The sequence below is a fragment of the Oncorhynchus keta genome, chromosome 37 (genome assembly GCF_023373465.1).
Source record: "Oncorhynchus keta strain PuntledgeMale-10-30-2019 chromosome 37, Oket_V2, whole genome shotgun sequence".
Classification (NCBI taxonomy): Eukaryota; Metazoa; Chordata; class Actinopteri; order Salmoniformes; family Salmonidae; genus Oncorhynchus; species Oncorhynchus keta.
The window spans coordinates 26489581-26513250 of record NC_068457.1 but is presented as its reverse complement, the minus strand read 5'-3'; the positions used below and the strand labels follow the sequence as shown (position 1 = coordinate 26513250).

Here is a 23670-nt window from a genome sequence, read left to right as displayed (position 1 = left end):
CATTAAATGTCTTTACTGTAGGGCTAATTAAATGTGGTTAATGTAGGGCTTATTAAGTGTGGTTAATGTAGGGTTTCAATAAATGTGGTTAATGTGGGGCTCATTAAATGTCTTTAATGTAAGGCTCATAAAATGTGGTTAATGTAGGGCTCATTAAATGTCTTTAATGTAAGGCTCATAAAATGTGGTTAATGTAGGGCTCATTAAATGTCTTTAGCGTAGGGCTCATTAAATGTTGTTACCGTAGGGCTCATTAAATGTGGTTAACGTAGGGCTCATTAAATGTGGTTAACGTAGGGCTCATTAAATGTGGTTAATGTAGGGCTCATTAAATGTGGTTAATGTAGGGCTCATTAAACGTGGTTAATGTAGGGCTCATTAAATGTGGTTAATGTAGGGCTCATTAAATGTGGTTAATGTAGGGCTCGTTAAATGTGGTTAATGTAGGGCTCGTTAAATGTGGTTAACGTAGGGCTCGTTAAATGTGGTTAACGTAGGGCTCATTAAATGTGGTTAACGTAGGGCTCATTAAATGTGGTTAACGTAGGGCTCATTAAATGTGGTTAACGTAGGGCTTCATTAAATGTGGTTAACGTAGGGCTTCATTAAATGTGGTTAACGTAGGGCTTCATTAAATGTGGTTAACGTAGGGCTTCATTAAATGTGGTTAATGTAGGGCTCATTAAATGTGGTTAATGTAGGGCTCATTAAATGTGGTTAATGTAGGGCTTCATTAAATGTGGTTAATGTAGGGCTCATTAAATGTGGTTAATGTAGGGCTCATTAAATGTGGTTAATGTAGGGCTTCATTAAATGTGGTTAATGTAGGGCTTCATTAAATGTGGTTAATGTAGGGCTCATTAAATGTGGTTAATGTAGGGCTTCATTAAATGTGGTTAATGTAGGGCTTCATTAAATGTGGTTAATGTAGGGCTTCATTAAATGTGGTTAACGTAGGGCTCATTAAATGTGGTTAATGTAGGGCTCATTAAACGTGGTTAATGTAGGGCTCATTAAATGTGGTTAACGTAGGGCTCATTAAACGTGGTTAATGTAGGGCTCATTAAATGTATTTAATATATGTCTCAACACGCTCAGGTGGCATCAGGTTTGAATGTTCATGCTGATCAAAGCTCTCATCAAATCCAGACATTTATATGCTTTATGATGCTTTTGAATGATACTTCCGGTTTTGGCGGAAAATATTGCTTTACCTGGGAGAATAATGCACATACAGGTTGATTCACAAGACACCAACCAAGTAACTTATAGATACGGTATCTTCATTAGGCCTAAAGGCAATTTATGTCCATGATATGAAGTTTGTTGTAGTGACTGAGTAAGCCTAATTGTAAAAGTAAGCCTCAAAAGTGGCATGTTTGTACAGTTTATTATGTGGAGGAAAAATGGAGGCAGTCAGGAACTAATGCCAGGACTGCTCAGTACTGTAGGTCGCACTGTAGGCCGAGCTCTTATTGCAGTCCAGTGCCATGGACAGCTTTGAAGTTTGGCCTTTAGTAAGTCAGGAGGGCAACTTTATGAAGGCCGCCTCACAATGGCTTTATCATACATGGCTCTACAGAAAGATTTACAAAACGACAGGCTATTGTTATTGGCCTATGTCTTTTTAGCCACCTGGCTAGGGACACAATTAAAAGGTTTGGACAACCGACTGAAAGATTTTAATTGGCTTGTTTTACACAGACATTTTCCGGTCCGCTCAACATTATATGATCCTAATTTGACCCTGAATAAATGTTGTATTTGTCAGGGACCAGTTTACAATTAAAATATATATTTCAGTAAGATGACATATGATGCATTACATCAGCTATAGCAGTCAAGTGGACTTGTTGTCAGGACAGAAAAAAACACTGTCCAGTCAGTTAATTGGATAATAACTGAAACTAGAAAGGAGTCAAGGGGGACTCTAGGTACAACATTAACATATGTGTCTCAAACTTAATACAAATATAACAACCTGCAAAATCATTTCCATACCAACATCTATCAAACACATGATTTAAAGATGATTGAACTTCAACCCAACTTGTCTAGTTGAAGTTGGAACAAAGTTTTTTCCAACTTGTCTAATGGATTTAGAAACGTTTATCTTAAAATGTGAAGCTTATGCAACACTGACTGAAAAAGGCTGTGGGACTAGTTACTAAAAGATCTTGAGTTGGGCCACCTTGATATTTTGTTTTTACAGTGTGGTTCTCGCAGAAATCACTCCGCCATTTCCTGGTTTCTAAAATTCTAGTGTTTGTGACAAAACAAGCAATGCTTAGTGTAAGGAATCATTCTACCATCTAAACCGCATGAATATTTATTTTCCATAACCAAAAACATTGTATTTTGAGCTACAAAACATGTGAAGCATAGAAATAACACACGTAGAACAGATCTACCGCTTCTTAGACTTGCTTTCAATGAGGGTGACAGATCTATAATTTCTATGTGAATTTGGTCGGGTCATCCAAAATGTTGCATATTGCAGCATTCATTGTTGCAGAGCTATTTTCAGGTCTCTCCAGAGATGTTCGATCGGGTTCAAGTCCGGACTAGCAGGGCCTCTCAAGGACATTCAGAGACTTGTCCCGTAGCCACTCCTGCCGTGTCTTGGCGGTGTGCTTAGGGTCATTGTCCTGTTTGTTGGAAGGTGAACCGTCGCCACAGTCTGAAGTCCTGAGTGCTCTGGAGCAGGTTTTCATCAAGTATCTCTCTGTACTTTGCTCTGTTCATATTTCCCATCATGACTAGTTTCCCAGTCCCTGCCGCTGAAAAACATCCCCACATTATGATGTTGCCACCACCATGCTCCACCATAGGGGGTGTGCCAGGTTTCCTCCAGACGTGACTCGACATTCAGGCCAGAGAATCTTGTTTCTCATGGTCTGAAAGTCTTTAGGTGCCTTTTGCCAAACTCCAAGCGTGCTGTCATGTGCCTTTTACTGAGGATGGGCTTCCGTCTGGCCACTACCATAACTGCCTGATTGGTGGAGTGCTGCAGAGATGGTTGTCCTTCTGGAAGGTTCTCCCATCTCCACAGAGGAACTCTAGAGCTCAGTCAGAGTGACCATCGGGTACTTGGTCGCCTCCCTGACCAAGGCCCTTCTTCCCCGATTGCTCAGTTCGGCCGGGCGGCCAGCTCTTGGAAGAGTCTTTGTGGAACCAAACTTCTTCCATTTAAAAATGTTGGAGGCCACTGTGTTCTTGGGGAGCTTCAATGCTGCAGAAATGTTTTGGTGCCCTTCCCCAGATCTGTGCCTCGGCACAATCCTGTCAGGGTGCTCTACGGACAAGTCCTTCCACCTCAAGGCTTGGTTTTTGCTTTAACATGCACTGTCAACTGTGGGACCTTATATAGATAGACAGGTGTGTGCCTTTACAAATCATGTCAAATCAATTTAATTTACCACAGGTGGACTCCAATCAAGTTGTAGAAACATCTCAAGGATGATCAATGGAAACAGGATGCACCTGAGCTCAATTTCGAGTTTCATAGCAAAGGGTCTGAATACTTATGTAAATAAGGTATTTCAGTTTTTTGCTAAAAAATCCCCCAAACCTTTTTCACTTTATCATTATGGGGAATTGTGTGTAGATTGCTGAGGATTTTTTTCTCTCCATTTAGTCCATTTTAGAATAAGGCTGTAAGGTAACAAAATGTGGAAAGTCAAGGGGTCTGAATACTTTCCAAAGGCACTGTATTTATACAGTTGGTTAGTTCCTTCACAGTGTGCACTGCAGGTTGCTAGGGTGTAATGCTGTATTAGATGTGTGTACTAAACAGCCTGAAACTGTCTTCATGAAGTACTCTCTCAACTGGTGAGAACACAGCAGGTTGTCATAGCAACCCTGGGAGAGGAAGCTCACTTCAGCTGCAGGCTCATGTAACTCAAAGACGAGCTTCAAGTCAGCTGGCAGAAAGTGACACCAAGCTTCAAGTCAGCTGGCAGAAAGTGACACCAGGGGAGATTGAAAATGTGGCCACCTACAACAAACGATTTGGACCAGTAGTCAACCCACCTTTTCAGTGGAAAGTGGAGTTTGAAGACGAGGGTCTGCAGAACTGCTCTATCGTCATCAGAGGAGTGTCAAGAGGAGACGAGTCCTGCTACAAGTGTCTGTTTAACACCTATCCAGATGGAGCTATCAGTAGCAGGTCCTGTGAACAGCTGTGAATAGATCCCACAGCAGCAGAACAAGTCTGGATACACTTCCACACATTTTTATTTATTTCATTTTACCTTTATTTAACTAGGAAAGTCAGTTAAGAACAAATTCCAGTCTTTGTGACTGGAGTCTTTGCTGAGAACTCCCCACAAAGAGGTCTTATAATAAACCACAGGCACATCAACAGGTCCACTTCCTTATTTAGACACAAACAATGATAGATGAAGGGTGCTTTTTATCAAGCGTAGAACTGATGCAGATTTTGGCTAGTTTCAATCAACCCTGAAATGGCCAATGTGTACACGCTGTAGTTCTATAGAAGAAACCCCGAAAGGAGAAGCAATTTTTGCGTAAGTTGGCAAGTGTCATTAACTGTTATGTCATCACACACCATATAAAAACGCATGTGAACACCCCTTCAAATTAGTGCAACACTCACTACTGAGTTCCAAACTGCCTCTGGAAGCGACATCAGCACAATAACATTTAATTGGGAGCTTCATGAAATGGGTTTCCATGGCCGAGCAGCCGCACACAAGTCTAAGATCACCATGCACAATGCCAAGTGTCAGCTGGAGTGGTGTAAAGCTCGCCACCATTGGACTCTGGAGAAGGGAAAATGCCTTTTCTGAAGTGATGAATCACGCTTCACCATCTGGCAGTCCGACGGACAAATCTGTGTTTGGCGGATGCCAGGAGAACACTACCTGACCCAATGCATAGTGCCAACTGTAAAGTTTGGTGGAAGAGGAATAATGGTCTGGGGCTGTTTTTCATGGTTCAGGCTAGGCTCCTTAGTTCCAGTGAAGGGAAAGCTTAATGATACAGCATACAATGACATTCTAGACAATTCTGTACTTTGTGGCAATAGTTTGGGAAAGGCCCTTTCCTGTTTCAGCATGACAATTCCCCCCGTGCACAAAGCTAGCTCCACACAGAAATGATTTGTCGAGATCGGTGTGGAAGAACTTGACAGCACAGAGCAGTGACCTCAACCCCATTGAACACCTTTAGGATGAATTGGAATGCCAACTGCGAGCCAGGCCTAATCGCCCAACATCTGTGCCCAACATACCTAATGCTCTTGTGGCTGAATGGAAGCAAGTCCCAGCAGCAATGTTCCATCATCTAGTGGAAAGCCTTCCCAGAAGAGTGGAGGCTGTTATAGCAGCAAAGGGGGGACCAACTCAATATTAATGCCCACGATTCTGGAATGAGATGCTCGATGAGCAGGTGTCCACATACTTTTGGTCATGCAGTGTATGCCCTAATAGCTGTCATTACTATGTTACCCAACTGTCTTACCATATCATAACCACACATATATTCTTCATTTTATGGTATTATTGCAGTATCCATGCTTGTAATGTTACCTTTCTCCATCCCCATCCCTCAGCTAATGTGGCTATCATTTGGCTGCAACACAAACTCCAAATTGGGGTTATATCAAGACAGCAGCCCCACCTGCTGTTTGTTTACTTATTGAAAGACCAAAGAGAAAAGGAGCATAGATAATGTTCACTTCTCACACAAAATATAACATTAGTCCTCTTATTTTCTTTGTCTGCAATATTTTATCCTTCATTTATTTAACCTCATTCCATTTCAAAATGATAGCACGTGTTGAACTTTTATTGATGTAAGGTGTAAGAGTTCTTGTCTTAGTAAACAAAAAAAAGATTTATGGTGTGTGTTTGGTTGAGTAAATATTGGGTATCAATTAAGTACTAGTAATTATTACATAAGTAAAGTAATGCTTTCGGCGTATGACTAGGCTCGGCCAAAGTTCAGAAAGTCCCAGAGCCCTTGAGAAACAATATCGTTATCTGAAAATGTTGCCATGACAACATTGTTGCTTTACCCTACACCACAGATACAAAAGCTGGTGTACGTTCTCATGTGCTCCATCTCTCCAATGCATTTTAATAAACTTGTCCTACATCATGTATTATTGAGTTACATTTTTGTCAGATCTCATCTATGATTCCTCTGTCAGTGGAATGCATACAACTTCAAAATCAAATCAAATGTTGTATGTCACATGCTTCGTAAACAACATATGTAGACTAACAGTGAAATGCTTACTTAGGGGCCCTTCACAACAATGTAGAGAGTAAGAAAATAGAGAAATAATAGAAATGTAATAACACGTAATAATAAAAATAACAATAAATACACATTGAGTAAAGATAATATGGCTATATCCACGGGGCAGCGAGTCGATGTGCAGGGGTACACGGTAATTGAGGTAGATATTTACATGAAACTAGGAATAAAGTGACTGCAACAGGATAGATAATAAACAGTAACAGCAGCGTACGTGACGAGTTAAATGAGTTAGTGTAAAAATAGTAAATGCAGATAGTCCGGGTAGCTATTTGGTTAACTATATAACTATCTATTTAGCAGTCTTATGGTTTGGGGGTAGAAGCTGTTCAGGCTCCAGACTTGGTGCATCGGTACCGCTTTCATGTCATGTTGAGGACGATTGTTTGATATCCTATTTTCATTGGATTGAAGTGTGTCGAGTTTGAGTTCATATCGTAATTTATTTTATTATGTAAATACAGACTTTCCAGATGCTTGTTGTGTTAGATTCCACAGTTAATTGAACAATTGAAATATTTTCCTGCTTCTGAAGAAGTTAAAGCCTGAGCAAATTTCCCCAGCAGATATACACAATACTAAATGGATTGAGTTTAACTGTGACTGTAGACACAATACAGAGAACAACTTTTACTTTCACTTGTATGCAGGAGGTTGCCTTGTCCCAGCTGCCCAACACCTGCTCCATACGGGAAGAAGGAATTTCCCGCTCTTTTTCTCAGATTTTATTACTGTACTGTAGTAGTAAATGTCATTTTCACCATGTCTCCTGCACTCTGCAACTCTCTGTTTATTCTGCTCATATCCCTCCATACTGGTGAGTTATATCGGTTTTATGCATGATAATACCGTATTTGACTACCACATTGAAAGTGGCGCGATATTGTCAGTGCTAAATGTCGTGATCTAATTGTGTGCTTTCACAACTATTGACAAGCCTGATAATTTCACAACCCGAAATACATGTCATAGCTGTAGCTCAATCTTCTTGTTGCATTGGGTAAATAGCCTCATTCGTATTTATTAGCAAAAAGTAGTTTTGGTTTCACATATATGAATGCACGGATTGACCATCCATGATATCCAAATACATGTTTGAGGCTATACAGTGTTTGATCATATTTGATCTGTAAAGTTGACTAATGGCCCTCATTGTGAAAAACATTTCTTAACTGACTTGCCTAGTTAAATAAAGGTTCATAAACTAACATTTTGAGCTGAGCTATACACAGAGGTGTCTGAAAACAAATCTGGACATTTATAAATGCATTTTTGTATCTTCCAAAACGTTTTAAACAGTGGTGGAGGAGTACAAAAATGGTGGCGCAGTGGCTTCAAAACATCACCTGGTCTTATGTTTTTTAACATAAGTAAATGCATGATTTCATCTGCAGTTCCATGTATGGAATGATTGATGTCGCTTTAAAGAGTACTTTAATGGTGATGTATGCTGTGGCCGTAGGCACATATCATGTATATTCTATCCTGAAATTGATAGTTTTACAACAGGTGCCATAACTTCCCTCCCGCCAAGACTGCTCTTACCACTGTAGTCCCCCTTCTGACCGTTCTGAGTACTACTAGTGTCTAAGAACTATTGTAACTGTCTTCATGCAGGGCTCTCTCAGTTGGTAAGAACACAGCAGTTTGTCACAGCAACCCTGGGAGAAGATGCTGTCTTAACCTGTGAGCTCATGAAACCCAAAGATGTGCGGCAAGTCACCTGGCAAAAAGAGACACCTGGGGTGAATGAAAATGTGGCCACTTACAGCAAACGCGGTTCCCATGTCAACCCACCTTTTCAGAGGAACGTGGAGTTTGAAGACGAGGGTCTGCAGAACTGCTCTATCGTCATCAGAGGAGTGTCAAGAGGAGACGAGTCCTGCTACAAGTGTCTGTTTAACACCTTTCCAGAGGGACCTATCAGTGGAACGACCTGTCTCAAAGTCTATGGTAAAATGTGACAACATAATGTACTGTAAATGACTGACCCAGAACAACTTCTCCAGAACTTCAAGCAGCCATTTTATCAGATCATACATCCAATGTCTTCAAACCATTTATCAAAATGTGATCATTTAGTAAATAATTTAAATGGAATCATTTAGTAAATCATTTAAATGGAATCATTTATTAAATCATTTAAATGGAATCATTGAGTAAATCATTTAAATGGAATCATTTAGTAAATCATTTAGTAAATCATTTAAATGGAATCATTTAGTAAATAATGTGCATGAAACCATTATGGTATTTACATTCACTGTGAACTGTGTTTGTTGTTGTTCTATAGAGCTGTATGGACCCTCACTCCTCGTCACACAAACCAACAACAGTCACACCACTCTGTCCTGTTCTGCTACTGGACGACCTGTTCCTATAGTAACCTGGGATGACATCATGATAGAACATTCCACCATGGTTGATGTCACCCATCCCAATGGGACTGTCACTATGACAACTACTGTAACAGTAGTAGTGTCCAGTCTAACTGACAAAGAGGTTAGGTGTGTTGCTTCTATGTCCTTCAGTGATGTCACCAAGAATGTTTCCATGGTGATTCCAGCTTCAATTACTGGTGAGAAATGTCTATCGATCAATGTGTAATATATTGACATGATCAGGAACATGATGTCATGATGAAGTACTGTCTGTGTTCATGATGAAGTACTTCCTGTGTATTTCTGTGCTAGGTCAATCTCAGGTCTCTGATGATGACAGGATCAGTGGTAAGTGGTTGTTATTCTAATAATGACAGGTCATAATCAACCTATTGACTGGCTCTTTTCCTATTCAACTTTCAGCTGTAGTGCAGAGCCATATTAACATGTATGAGGCTTTGGTGTAGTGCAGAGCCATATTAACATGTATGAGGCTTTGGTGTAGTGTACCTGGGAAGTTGACGTCTGTCTTCTCTTGACATCTCTCTCATTCACAGGGACAGTGGTTGGTGCAGTGATGGGTGCAGTGTTGTGTTTAATGTGTCTCATTGCTGTATTCTGTGTAATATGGCGGCAAAAGAGGAGAAAAGACACATCTTCCAGGTAGAGAGAAAACAATTTCCTTCCTTGAAACTGAAAACAGCTATTCTGAATTTAATGTGATTTGACTGCCAGTTGTTTACTAGTTGATCTCTAACTTAATGTAGAAAACCCCCAGTTCCTGACCCTGAAATCAGCAGAACTCCCTTAAAGACACCACCAACATCCAAACAGTAAGATGCTCATTCTAAAGATCATTCTTCATCATTAAATAATTGTTATAAAATAATAATGAATCAGCTGATGTGGTTCTTGTCAGTACAGTGTTGATTTTGATTTATCTCAGTGTCACACCAACCTCCAGTCCATCACACATGTGATTATCTCTTTAACACTTTTAACAGCTATTTAAGATAAGTAATAATTTTATTACCTTTTGTTTTTTCAGGTCACAATCATCAACTAGCACACCAAACAACTCAACAACCAGCTCACTAAACAACTCAACAACCAGCTCACCAAACAACTCAACAACCAAGCGGAGGATGACTAAGAAGTAGGTTTATCTTCTCATACTTTCATAGTCTTAATGTCTTCTGTAATCTCTCTCATTGAGCAAGAAACTTGGGAATGAAACTTGGGAATGAAACTTGGGATTGAAACTTGGGAATGAAACTTGGAAATGTATTTCTGTGGTGTATGTTTCCTGCCGCTACATTGTCTATTTGGATCTTTTTCACACCAAGCTCCAGTCCGTCACAAATGTCAGTATTTTTACAACTTCATTTGATTATCCCGATAGAAAGCGCGAAACAGACAATATTGAGAATGTTACAAAACTTTTAGTATAAATTACAGTAACCCAAAAATCTAAACATAATTCAAATATGTCCTCTTGTTTCTGGATAAAATCCCTCAGCTCGTCTGACAAGCTCAGGATGCAACAAGCTCAGGAGGCTGTAAAGAAGTAGGTTTACACCTTCACTCTCTCACTGTCTGCTGTAGTCTCTGTCTTGAGGAAGAAGCTCTGAAATGATGTAATTTTGTGGTGGTCATAGAGTAGTCATGGTGACAGCATCATGCACTCAGCTGCATGTTAATATCTGTTCTGTAATGTTTGTCACAATGGCTGTCAGACCATCTTATTACCTCACAATGACCTGTGTTTTCATCCAATTGAAACATTATGATTTTCTTTCCCAGGAACCTTTTCAATGACTACTGAGTGACTGTACTCACATTGCCACACACACACCTGATCATTACTGACTCATCTGGTTCATGTTAGTTTATCTTTAAAAGTCTGTGATAATCTGTGAGAGTTGTGCAGGTCAGTTTAAAGATTGTAGGGAAAAACCAAAAATCTCTCTGAGACATTTACAAAGACCACACACGTAAGAGGGGAACATCAATTGTATTGGACACTTCCACTGAACTATCAATATGCAGTTCTGCCATTAGGTAACACTCAGGTTTTGACCTCTTAAAACCAAGAGATGGCATCTGTACAGCTTTAAATGTTTATCTTGTATATACCTTGTAAGCATGTGCATCTGTCATGTGTGTTGCTGTTTCTTTATCTTGTGTGACGTGCCACAACTTATGTTCATTCTGGATAATGTTTAATTTAATCTATTCAATTTAAGGTTTCAAAGGGAGGGTATATTACCAGTAAACTACCAGAATTTTGGCAACTTTCAAGTTTTGGGGGTGAATTTTATAAGATCTAGTGAGTTTTTGTTCAGATTATCACATGTCTAATTATCTTTGGCCCTCTGTGTGGCCTTATCACATGTAAAATATATACAATTAGATTTAATAAAAAATAATGTTATTGTTGAATAGATGATTTTTCATTAGACAATTTTCTCTTGAACCTTATGGCCTATCCACTAGAAATTCATTGACAATAAGGGCATAGATATATGTGAATACAGTTTTTCAAAGTTATTCAAGTATAAATGACAAAAGTTTCCATACTAGAAATAATTTGTGCTGACATCAAAATAAATTAACCAGCAATTAGAAGTTTAACCAATCAGAGTATCAAAGCCAATTACATGATTCATGTAAGCCAACTCTTGCTCAACCCATCAGTTTCTGGGACCAATCAGAATGGTGAGAATGTTTTCACATTCTTAAGACGTTGGGAAGGAAAGCAAATCCAGACTCATGGTGGAGAAGAAACACTAGTGGGCGTGGTGTTTGGCCAGAGCGATGTGGTTAGGTAGTCAGGCTAACTGATGTGCAGGAAGGAAAGCAAATGGAGAAGAAACGCTAGTGGGCGTGGTGTTTGGCCGGAGCGATGAGGATAGGTAGTCAGGCTAACTGATGTGCAGGAAGGAAACGACAGACCGGCCGCCATGAAACAACTATCTCATGCTTTAAATATACTGGCCTTGCATCCACAGAAGTACATAGGCTACAGCATACATACATTTTGTGGGAAAAACAGTTGTAATAAATCATATCCAGCTCGTTACTAGTTGTTGTGTGTGTTTTTTAAAATTAACATATGCACTTAAACATGTAGACTAATTCATGTAGCCAGGCCTATATAGGAAACAGAAAACTACAAAACAGGTCTACATTAATATTCTGTATTTTAAAGTTACAGTTTGAATACAGTGGCAGTTGGGACTTTTACTGATTTCTCCATTCATGTTCATGACAGCACAATGTTAGTATTTTACAACAGTACACTGACACCTGGTGGAAAAGATAATGACTTTGGGATCAGGTGATCTCCACAGAAACATACTTTGTTCTATCCACAAACACAACAGCTATACTTTTTTAGACATGATAAGCCTGCAGACAGTATGTGTTGATAGTTACACCAACCACAGAACATCTACAGTAAAGGAGAGGCTGATATATGGCAAGTCAGACAAGGGAAAATGCATTTTCACTAATCAAAATATTAATAATAATAATAAATAATAATATATGCCATTTAGCTGACGCTTTTATCCAAAGCGACTTACAGTCATGTGTGCATACATTCTACGTATGGGTGGTCCCGGGAATCGAACCCACTACCCTGGCGTTACAAGCGCCATGCTCTACCAACTGAGCCACAGAAGGACCACAGTAAATGCATATCTACCACTCTACCATATAGCTGTATAGCTAGCTGTATGTTACGAGAAGGTGTCTAATGCCATGTCGTCATTGGTCAACGGTGCCAGAGGTCAGGGGTTAGGATGCGGCAGCTGCAGAGTTGAGTAAAGCCCGTTGTCTCTCCTTGTGAACGTGTTGTAGGGCTCATTGTCCTGTGGCTCCTCCTACAAAGACATTAACAATAGTCACCATATTACACTGTAGAATAACATATGGGGCTGTTTAAAATTCTATTGAAAATGTGAAAGAGCGTAGTCTGCAGGGGCCTCATTAATAAACGCTGTGTACGCACAAAATATCCCCCATAACGTGCCTGCGCCCGTTTCCACACAAAAGTTGTCATTTATAAAAACTGAACTTGACATGAGAATGTGCTAACTTTAGACCATGAGTTCAAGTGGTGAAGTATTGCAATGCAAGAAGGCATACGTAGCCTAGTAGTAACATTGTGCAGGAATATATGATAACACACTTATTCAGAACAATAAAACAGGTAGCTAAATATCATGCAATCATTCACGGTTAGTGAGAAGTGTAAAAAATCTATTTATTTTATATTTGCATTCTAAAATAATTAGGTGTCCTTGCTAAGGAAAGCACAACTCTAGATTTCTTCTTCCTATAATTATAATTATATTTATTCTGCTCACTCTAAAGTTTAAAAGATTTAAGCTTTTAAAAAATAAACCAACTTCCAAATGTCCAGACTGCCCCAGTTTAGATTGCTTGTCAAAGGATTTTTGATGCTGTGTTTACTTTTTGAGCTATAGCCATTTAAAATGTTCTTAAATTAACACGGGTTTGAATGAGAACCATAGGAATAAATATATTTGTTATTTGTTACTTTTATTTATACAGGGTGGGTCAGTATTGAGACCCGGGTCTCTTTTGTAAGGGAGCCCTGTGAACATGAACATACATAATATTAATACAGTAAATACAACAAGATTAATCTAAACAAACACTCATTTCAAAGTTGCCTGAAGGATATTCCATGAGCTGAGGCATAAAAACTAAAATAATTTGTCCCCGGGTCAGTGGAGACCCGCGGGTCCTCTAGAACCAGCCAGTCCAGAGAGCGGGTCTGAAAACTGCTGGATCTCCAGTCAATACATGAGCCGAGGTAGTGGGGGAGTCTCTGAAGAACCGCTTTGTATACAAACAATAGCCAATTCTGGGCTAAAACTATACAAAATGCAGTGATGTGTATGAAAATAGTGAAGAGAACAGCGACCAAAAATTGACCCCTGTGGCACACCTTTCGTAATATTGAGGAAACTAGATTTGATAGCGTCAGTAAGCAAACAATGTGTCCTGTCTGTTAGATAGTTGTTGAACCAATTGCAAAATGCCTGATCTAGGCCCATTTCAGACAACCTTAGAGTAAGTAAGAAATGGTCAACTGTATCAAATGCCTTCAGACAAGTCAAAACATAAGGCAGCACAATGATGTTATGGTCTAAACAATGTAGCACATCATCTAAGTGTTGCTGCTGAAACAATGCTATGTCCACGTCTAAAACCAGATTGGTGTTCATTAAGAATAGAATGAGAAGTTAATAAAAAAACTTTCTAAATTCTAGTTTTCAGAAGCTATTTTATGAAATAGGCCCGCTGAGGCAAAGTGGTTCTTAAAAGCACTACAAATGTCCATCGTATCTGTTATGGAGATGCTGTTATAACCTGCTGGGGTAATGAGGGGATGGAGTTTTGTTGAGATTTCACTACCTTCCAGACGGCAGCTGAATTCCCACCATTCTCAGATGCACAGTTCAAGAAGTATGTTGATTTCGCTTTTCTAATCATGGATAAACATCTATTTCTCATGCGTCTGAACGACTGCCAGTCATACGTAGAATTAGTTAGCCTAGCCGTAGCCCACGCTAAATTTCTCTCCTGCAGTTTCTCTGATAGTTCAATCCCCAGGGATTAGCTCTATCTCTTACCCTTAGTTTCTTGAACAGAGCAGGCGTATCTGCAATAGAGTTGAGCAAAGAAGTTAAATAACCCTGATTTCAACAACACAACCCCCCTTTCAACAAGAATTGTTGCTAATTGAAATTCCTATACTTTCTCTTTGTAATAAAGCGAGGACAAGATTTAGGTAGATTTGCAGCTCTTATGCAGGCAATGGGACAATAGTCACTGAACTCACAAGAAAAAAATGGTCTGTATACTTATGAGGAGCATTTGTCAAAATAATACCTAAAAGAGTAGATTTTTCCAGGTGTTTAAAATTGGGGTGGTTTGGTTCAGCTGAGTTAGATTTAGATCAATAAAGATAACTTTCAGCCTATCAGAAGCTGGCATCAAACAATCCAGATTAAGATCACCCCCAAATTAATAATTCAGAGTTAGTATAGTTAGATAGCAAGTCAGACAATTGGCTAAGAGCACATGTTGATGCAGAGGAGGGCAATAAATTCCCACTAGTATAATTTGGGCATTATTACAGAATTATTATTACAGTAGCTATTAAAAATTATCCTGCTCCTTGGCCAGCGTGTCCAGAGATGGAACCTCTCTTATCATCACTCAGTGCCTGGGTTTATCTCCACTGTACCCGCACCCCACCATACCCCTGTCTGCACATTATGCCCTGAATCTATTCTACCACGCCCAGAAATCTGCTCCTTTTATTATCTGTCCCCAACGCACTAGACGACCAGTTTTGCTAGCCTTTAGCCGTACCCTCATCCTACTCCTCCTCTGTTCCTCGGTTGATGTGGAGGTTAGCCCAGAACCTGCGTGTCCCCAGGCACTCTCATTTGTTGACTTCTGTAATCGAAAAAGCCTTGGTTTCATGCATGTTAACATCAGAAGCCTCCTCCCTAAATTTGCTTTACTCACTGCTTTAGTACACTCCGCTAAACCTGATGTTCTTGCTGTGTCTTAATCCTGGTTTAGGAAGGCCACCAAAAATTCTGAGATTTACTGCAATATACTGCAGAAATAGCTTGCAAAGTTCTGTTATACTTTCCAGGTCTATGCCCAAACAGTCCGAGCTTAATATCTCCAGAAATAAGTCTCTCAAGTCTGGACACCATATGTGAATTGATTGCCCCCCCATCTATCTTCAGAGTTTGTTCTGTTAGGTGACCTATACTGGGATATGCTTAACATCCCAGCAGTCCTACAATCTAAGCTAGATGCCCACAATCTCACACAAATTATCAAGGAAACCACCAGGTACAACCCTACATCCATAAACACGGGCACCCTCATAGATATCATCCTGACCAACTTGCCCTCCAAATACACCTCTGCTGTTTTCAATCAGGATCTCAGCAATCACTGCCTCATTGCCTGCATCCGCTATGGGTCCACAGTCAAACGACCACCCCTCATCACTGGCAAACGCTCCCTAAAACACTTCTGAGAGCAGGCCTTTCTAATCTACCTGGCCAGGGTATCCTGGAAGGATATTGGCCTCATCCCGTCAGTCGAGGATGCCTGGTAGTTCTTTAAAAGTAATTTCTTCACCGTCTTAAATAAGCATGCCCCTTTCAAAAAATGTAGAACTAAGAACAGATATAGCCCTTGGTTCACCCCAGACCTGACTGCCCTTGACCAGCACAAAAACATCCCGTGGCGGACTGCAATAGCATCGAATAGTCCCTGCGATATGCAACTGTTCAGGGAAGTCTAGGCTAGCTTTTTCAAACAGACATTTGCATCCTGACTCCAAAAAGTTTTGGGACACTGTAAAGTCCATGGAGAACCAGAGCACCTCCTCCCAGCTGCCCACTGCACTGAGGCTAGGTAACACAGTCACCACCGATAAATCCATGATAATCAAACATTTCAAAAAGCATTTCTCTACGGCTGGCTATGCTTTCCTCCTGGCTACCCCAACCCAGGGCCAACAGCTACGCATCCCCCGCAGCTTCTTGCCCGAGCCTCCCCAGCATCTCCTTCACGACAAATCCAGATACCAGATGTTCTGAAAGAGCTGCAAAACCTGGACCTGTACAAATCAGCTGGGCTAGACAATCTGGATCCTCTCTTTCTAAAATTATCTGCTGCATTGTTGCAACCCCTATTACCAGTCTGTTCAAACTCTCTTTCGTATCGTCTGAGATTCCTAAAGATTGGAAAGCTGCAAAGGGGGTGACACTTAGACCCAAACTGTTATAGACCTAAATCCATCCTGCCCTGCCTTTCTAAAGTCTTCGAAAGCCAAGTTAATAAACAGATCACTGACCATTTCGAATCCCACTGTACCTTCCCCGCTGTGTCATCCTGTTTCAGAGCTGGTCATGGGTGCACCCCACCACGCTCAAGGTACTGAACAATATCATAACTGCCAACGATAAAATACAATACTGTGCAGTCATCTTCATCGACCTGGCCAAGGCTTTCTACTCTGTCAATCACCGTATTCTTATCGGCAAACTCAATAGCCTTGGTTTCTCAAATGACTGTCTTGCCTGGTTCACCAACTACTTCTCAGACAGAGTTCAGTGTGTCAAATCGGAGGGCCTGTTGTCCGGACCTCTGGCAGTCTCTATGGGGGTGGTACCACATGGTTCAATTCTCGGGCCGACTCTTTTCTCTATATACATCAACGATGCCGCTCTTGCTGCGGGTGATTTCCTGATCCACCTCTATGCAGACGACACCATTCTGTATACATCTGGCCCTTCTTTGGACACTGTGTTAACTAACCTCCAAACAAGCTTCAATGCCATACAACACTCCTTCCATGGCCTCCAACTGCTCTTAAACTAGTAAAACCAAATGCATGCTTTTCAACCGTTCGCTGCCCACGCCCGCCCGGCTAGCATCACTACTCTGGATGGTTCTGACCTCACTACATATTCGTCGCCAGACCCACTGGCTCCAGGTCATCTATAAGTCTATGCTAGGTAAAGCTCCGCCTTACCTCAGCGCACTGGTCACGATAACAATACCCACCCATAGCATGTGCTCCAGCAGGTATATCTCACTGGTCATCCCCAAAGCCAGCACCCCCTTTGGGCGCCTTTCCTTACAGTTCTCTGTTTCCAGTGACTGGAACAAATAGCAAAAATCGCTGAAGCTGGAAACTTACATTTCCCTCACTAACTTTAAACATCAGCTATCTGAGCAGCTAACTGATCGCTGCAGCTGTACATAGTCCATCTGTAAATAGCCCACCCAATCTACCTACCTCATCCCCATTTTGTTTTTATTTACTTTTCTGCTCTTTTGCACACCAGTATCTCTACTTGTGAAACGGCTAGCTTAGTTAGCGGTGCTCGCTAAATAGCGTTTCAATGGTTACGTCACTTGCTCTGAGACCTTGAAGTAGTAGTTCCCCTTGCTCTGCAACGATGCTTACATAGGTGACTGTTGTTGATGTGCCCAGAATCCCTGGTCATCCCCATTTTGTTTTTATTTACAAGGGGACTGCTCGTTTGCAAAGTTATTCTGTTACACTTGCACATCATCATCTGCTCATCTATCACTCCAGTGTTAATCTGCTAAATTGGCCTATTTTTATTGCCTTACCTCCTCACGCCATTTGCACACACTATATATAGACTTTCTTTTTTTCTATTGTGGTATTGACGGTACGCTTTTTTATTCCATGTGCAACTCTGTGTTGTTGTTTGTGTTGCACTGCTTTGCTTTATCTTGACCCAGTCGCAGTTGTAAATGAGAACTTGTTCTCAACTAGCCTACCTGGTTAAATAAAGGTGAAAAAATAAAAGTAAGCTAAATTACTCACTTTAAAACATTCAGGCTATCCTACAGAACATTACGGTCATTTTGTATTTTGTTGGAGTTCAATATTAAAAATCATGAACACCTTCCACGCTGCGCTTTGGTCTCATTCATCTGACGACGGACGTAACACCGGGGTTGTGGGTTCGATTCTCGCAAATCGCTCTGGATTAGAGCCTCTGCTAAATGACTGAATCGTAAATATAATTAGACCCACTTCACAGTACTAAACGGATTAAGCTATAATAACATGCGAAAGGGGGCGTGGGTTATAACGGCTGACTTTAACAGAAGAACAGACAGTTGATGTTTTGTATTGAAGTGAGTAGGCTACCGCTGTAAGCACTGTAGTTGTCATTTCTTTCCGAGTAGACAACGTTTCAGAATTCACGGTCAGTGGAGCATATTCAAAAGTTACAATATGTTTACAGGTCCACAACAATTTGCAATAGTTTTTTTCAGTAAATGTCACTGTAAAAGTTTAAAACATTCAACCAACACCTCCAGAGACATTTTATCAAGCTCGCGAACTGCTATTTAGAAACGGCAATGGTTTCATTTCAGTACACAGCGAAAAAGGGCGTTACTGTCACCATAAAAGGCTTTTCAGGCTGATTGGAAATGCTCATTCACAAGCGAACAAATTCAGGACGGGTCTGATTTGTAACAGGAAACATGCGTATGCATGGCATCCGCCAAGCTGATGAATCTCAATATTTTTGTAAGTGCGCAGTCTGTGTGCGGTCTTTTTAGAAATGTACGCAATGGTTATAAATGAAGACTCAGCTGCCTTCATCTGACTAACAGGCAACAGCAAGCAGTGTTGTGGCACCTCGTTGACGGTTCCAGACACTTGTAGCTGTGTTCTCCTGTTGAGCAAAAAAAGAACCAGATTGAATTAACATAGCACCAACTGAAACATGTTTTACACAGCACATTTCCCAGAGCACAATGATTGTGTGCAGTGTATCTGTTTTTTTCACCTCACTTGTTTTTGACAGGAAATGAGAAGTGAGAAGCCACAACAGCGCAGCTATTGGAAACTACTCACTGGTCACATATGTCAGTTGAACATCCAGCCTAGTTTCGATTTACATTTTGGTTGAAGCCCCCATGAACTCATAGCATTGCATGTATTTCTGACACCAATTCAGTAATATATCCTCATTGTAGAACTAAAATGTATTTGAGAATGCATAATTTCTACAACAGTGCTTCCAAGTAATTATTCTAATACCAAAAATCTGTCAAACACCCATTACAGCAACTATTTTACCAAAATATTAATATCATCTTACCTGAGATGAATTTTCCTCATGATTACGCCACCAAACACCAGGACAGCTACACATGCTACAACGCCTGATATCATCCCCCAATAGAAGAGACGGTTGTCTGTGGCCTGTTGCACTTGGGTCCCTGAGCAAGGGGAAAATATATATTAAGATCTTATTTGTTTCTCTTCTGCCATCTTGTTCATTTTCATTAAGGTAACGTGTTGTTGACAGTATCTACATTTTAAGACATTATTACATGTACTGATGACAAAATCCAATATTGTGACGACAGAAATGCTCAGTTCTGTCAGATGTAACGTCTATGACTGACGTTACGAAACAAGACCACAAAACACTGACAGAACATCAAGGTAAGCACATGACAGGCATCCCACTAAATATGTGGTGATAAGGCATTATGCTGGGGTTCATTTTAAAATGATTGTGACCAATCCCATCAGACCAAACACTTACCATTGACCGAAATATGTATGTTTATATCAGAATTGCCTCCATCATGTGTACAATCACAGGTGTAGTTCCCTTCGTCAGATGGTTGTATGTTGGTGATGTGTAGAAACACTCTGTCATTCTCTATCTGTAGTGTGACTCTGGGGTCACAAGAGCTGTTGGTATGATTTGTCTCAACGTCGTATGAAACTCTGCACTCATGACCCTCATGTATAACTCTATTTTTGTGACATACTACAGTAAGGATGTCAGTGAGTGTTTGGTTTGGGCAGAGAAGAGTGGAATCTGCTCCTCCGGTCTCCAATGTTTTCTGTTGTGTCACTGTAAACAGGAAGGGAAACAGATTGTGAGTATATTATTTCATGAGATCGGGTTTGATTGAGCATGAGTAGTTCTATCAATTCTCATTAATAAAAAGTCCCATTTCAGTCTACAGACCCAAATGGACGTTTTATAATGGTAGAAAGAAACCTGGCACAAGAAAAAGACACTTTACTGAACTGTTAATATCCAAATGAAGACGACCCAAAGTGAATTCATGACCTCATACGATCTCAATGTAACAGGAATATTATATGTGGGGTTTAACTGTGTACGGGATGCAACTCTAGACAAGTCATCAACTAAATCCTCTTCCTAACACAAAATCAAAGAGATGGGTCTGTGTGAACTGTGGGGATAGAAACATTCAACTGAAAGACAATACTCCTATTAATCTCACCTCAAACTCATATTCAATCATTTACTTTTTTTATTGTAAACTTGGCTTTAATTGACTGTGTTTCTGAATGTAAATACCTTCCTAGAATAATTACCGACAATATCCCATCGTCTTTCACGTTTAAGCTCAAACCTCCCATGCCAATAGCAGAGACATAGCGATCCAACACAATGTTTCTTGGAGATAAGGAGTTTACCTCATATCGCAACACACAGATAGACACGTTTTTGGAAATGAATGTAGGCAATGAAGTATGTCCAACTGTAGTCTGGGAAGGTCTTAAATCTATACATGACAGGTTGTATCATGTCTTACTCTTCACATTAGAAACATTAGACCAATAAAGAATTAGAAATACTAGAACAGAAAATCCACGACTCAGAAAGAAAACACAGTTTAGATAGAAATGTTGACACCCTTCAACAATTGAACACTTTGAAGCTTGAATATAACACAATAAACTCTCGATCTGCAGAGATTGCTGCCATGAAATCCAAGCAACAAGATGTTGAGCAAGGTGAAAGTGCAGGGGAAATGCTGGCTTGGCAAATGAAGAAAGAGGAATGAACCATCCATAGCATTCAAACCCCAGATGGTAGCATAACAATGGTTCCTTCTGAAATTTACTCAGTCTTTAAAATGTTTTATGACAACCTGTATCAATCCCAAAACAAAAGTTGAAAGGAATATATAGACATTTTCCTCAATAAGGCCATTTGACCAATTATAAATGAACCAGAAAAAAGGAATATGGATGAAACATCACCCCAGGTGAACTGTTGGAGGGCATCAATTATCTACATACTGGGAAATCTCCTAGTAATGATGGATTCCCAGTGGAATGTTATAGACACCTTCATTCCAGATTACTAAGGCCTGTGTTACTTATGCTCACAGCAGCTCTAGAGAAAAATGAACTTCCCCAGTCACCATGTTTAGCTACAATCACCCTACTTAAAAAGAAAGATAATGATCCACTGTCATGCGGATCCTTCTGCCCAGTATAACTTTTGAATGTAGATTACAAAAATCATTGCTGAAGAATTGGCTTTTCATTGGCATAGAAACAGTCATGTAAAAGTTAATTCACTCAGATCACAGTTCACACAGTCCCATCTCTTTGATATTGTGGTTTAATACTTTAGACATGTTAGGAGTTAATCCACCATCAAATTGATGAGGTGGAAAGAAACAACATTGCCAGGAACCCTTATTTATTATAACCCCACTTTACCTCCAGCATTTAGTGATGACATCTTTAAGTCGTGTTCCAAAGTGCCATCATTCATTTTTTACATGTTTATATTGATGGATCTATACTGTCATTCAATCAATTACATTATCCAAGGCCGATTTCTCAGAAATCATATTCAATCACTTCAACAGAATATGGATGAACCTAAGGCATCTAGCATAGATTAAATACTGAAAGAAGCTGCTACGACAAAGAATTTGATTGCCAAGTTATATCAAGGGCTGACTGAAACTCAACCTGAAGGCTCAGAACCTATAATGAACAAATGGTAAACAGATCTAAATGAAGAAATTAAGGAGAATCATTGGTCACAGATATGTTAAAATGTTCATACCTGCTCCTACAAAGACATGAACTAATGCAATGTAAGATAATTCATAGGACTTACTATAGTCCTGCCAGAATGCATGTAATGTCACCTAGACATGTCACATCTCTGTTGGAGATGCAAAAAGCACAAAATAAACCTATTACATATGCTGTGGTCCTGTGACAAACTGACACCATTCTGGGATAATGTATGTGTTATCATTACATGAGGTCGAGGAATTTATATCCATTCAACTCCACGATTATATTTGTTGGGAAATTTAAATATTGGTGATCAATATCAGAGAAGGTTTTGAAATCTAGATCTACTTGCTGCAATAAAAATAAAGCCATCAATTGGAAAGCTCCATATCCTCCCTCAATAACAAACTGGAATTAAACCATACACATTAAACCATACACATTTGACAGAATTTGGAAATGTTATGTTGACCATCTTAGAGAATGATTTGTATAGTTGCCATTTTGTTTTTGTGTTGCTTGTGATAAAACATAAGATGAGTAGCTAGTGGTAGTGAAGTAAAAATGAAAGTTTATTCTTGTTGAGTAACTGCATTAAAACTGTAGTGAGCAATTACACTTTACAATACAGTGCATGAGTAGCTAGTGAAGTAAAGCAAAGTCAAGTTTATTCATATTGACTAACTGCATTAAAACTGTAGTGAACAATGTGGTTATCTTTACAATGCAGTGTCCTTATTACTGTGTAGGTCTAACTCCTGTAAGTACTCCTGTAAGGTTCAAGGCTCGTGTACAAATTAAATACATAATGGGATACATCTCTCTTACCGTTAACAGCTGTGCATAGACCCCACAGCACCAGAAGCAGAGCAAGTCTGGATACACCTCCACACATACTGACCAACTGCAGAACCAAACGTTGACCCAACACTGCCTGCTGAGACCGACTACAGATGTGACGTCAATGCAACGTTATTTACTCAGTAGAGGAACAAAATAAAACTAAATCAAACCAAAGTGAAGCTCATTTGTCTGGGTTGACTTGGTTATAATGGGCCTTGAGAGCTGAGTGTAGGAAGTTCTGCTGTCGTCTAGCTTGTATTCGTGTTACACCTATGCAGAAACAATGGCACCTCTGCTAGTGCAACCTAGTTTTTGTGACTGGGGTCTTTGTAGAGCACCACAGAGAGGTCTTATGATCTACCACAGACACATCAACAGGTCCACTTCCTTCTTTAGACACAAAAAAAGTATAGATTTTGCACCACCACAAGGCTGAAGGATGCTTTATAACTGATTTTTTCATTTTATTTTTTATTTAACTTTTATTTAACTTGGCAAGTCAGTTAAGAACAAACTCTTATTTACAATGACGGCCAACCAAAAGGCAAAAGGCCTCCTGCGGGGTTGGGGGATGGGATTAAAAATATGAATAAATAAAATAAAATGTAGGACAAAACACACATCACGACAAGAGAGACGACACAACACTACATAAAGATAGACCTAAGACAACAACATAGCATGGCAGCAACACATGACAACACAGCATGTTAG

General features: G+C 40.0%; 2 protein-coding genes across 14 annotated transcripts in view; one reads left to right on the top strand and one right to left on the bottom strand.

The window, feature by feature from the left end:
- The window catches only part of LOC118374623 (OX-2 membrane glycoprotein-like), a 57335-nt gene that overhangs the window by 30596 nt on the left and 3069 nt on the right, over nucleotides 1-23670 (top strand). For 5 of the 11 annotated variants that reach the window (XM_052499966.1, XM_052499964.1, XM_052499965.1 and 2 more), the window contains exons 2-8: nucleotides 7903-8238; nucleotides 8579-8863; nucleotides 8979-9014; nucleotides 9224-9329; nucleotides 9434-9499; nucleotides 9715-9822; nucleotides 10186-10233. In XM_052499966.1, the coding sequence (XP_052355926.1) occupies nucleotides 7903-8238; nucleotides 8579-8863; nucleotides 8979-9014; nucleotides 9224-9329; nucleotides 9434-9499; nucleotides 9715-9822; nucleotides 10186-10233 (985 nt within the window). Of the gene's footprint in view, nucleotides 1-6931; nucleotides 7103-7902; nucleotides 8239-8578; nucleotides 8864-8978; nucleotides 9015-9223; nucleotides 9330-9433; nucleotides 9500-9714; nucleotides 9823-10185; nucleotides 10234-10469; nucleotides 11109-22950; nucleotides 23092-23670 lie in introns of those variants that run through there. The other 6 variants (XM_052499971.1, XM_052499963.1, XM_052499973.1 and 3 more) reach the window with 4 other exon arrangements.
- On the bottom strand, nucleotides 11629-23074 carry LOC118376404 (uncharacterized). Of its 3 annotated transcripts, XR_008096054.1 has the most exons (6): nucleotides 22942-23074; nucleotides 19850-20167; nucleotides 19397-19517; nucleotides 18904-18967; nucleotides 12356-12553; nucleotides 11629-12191 (listed from the first exon to the last, which is right to left on the bottom strand). XR_008096054.1 is itself a non-coding variant. In XM_052500027.1 (5 exons), the coding sequence occupies exons 1-5, from the start codon at nucleotides 23006-23008 to the stop codon at nucleotides 12461-12463; spliced, it is 663 nt and encodes a 220-aa protein (XP_052355987.1). In that variant the 5' UTR covers nucleotides 23009-23074; the 3' UTR covers nucleotides 11629-12460. The 3 variants fall into 3 exon arrangements, 2 of the variants coding, with proteins under 2 accessions (XP_052355987.1, XP_052355988.1); XM_052500027.1 differs by having other exon boundaries at nucleotides 11629-12553; XM_052500028.1 differs by having other exon boundaries at nucleotides 11629-12553; nucleotides 18931-18967.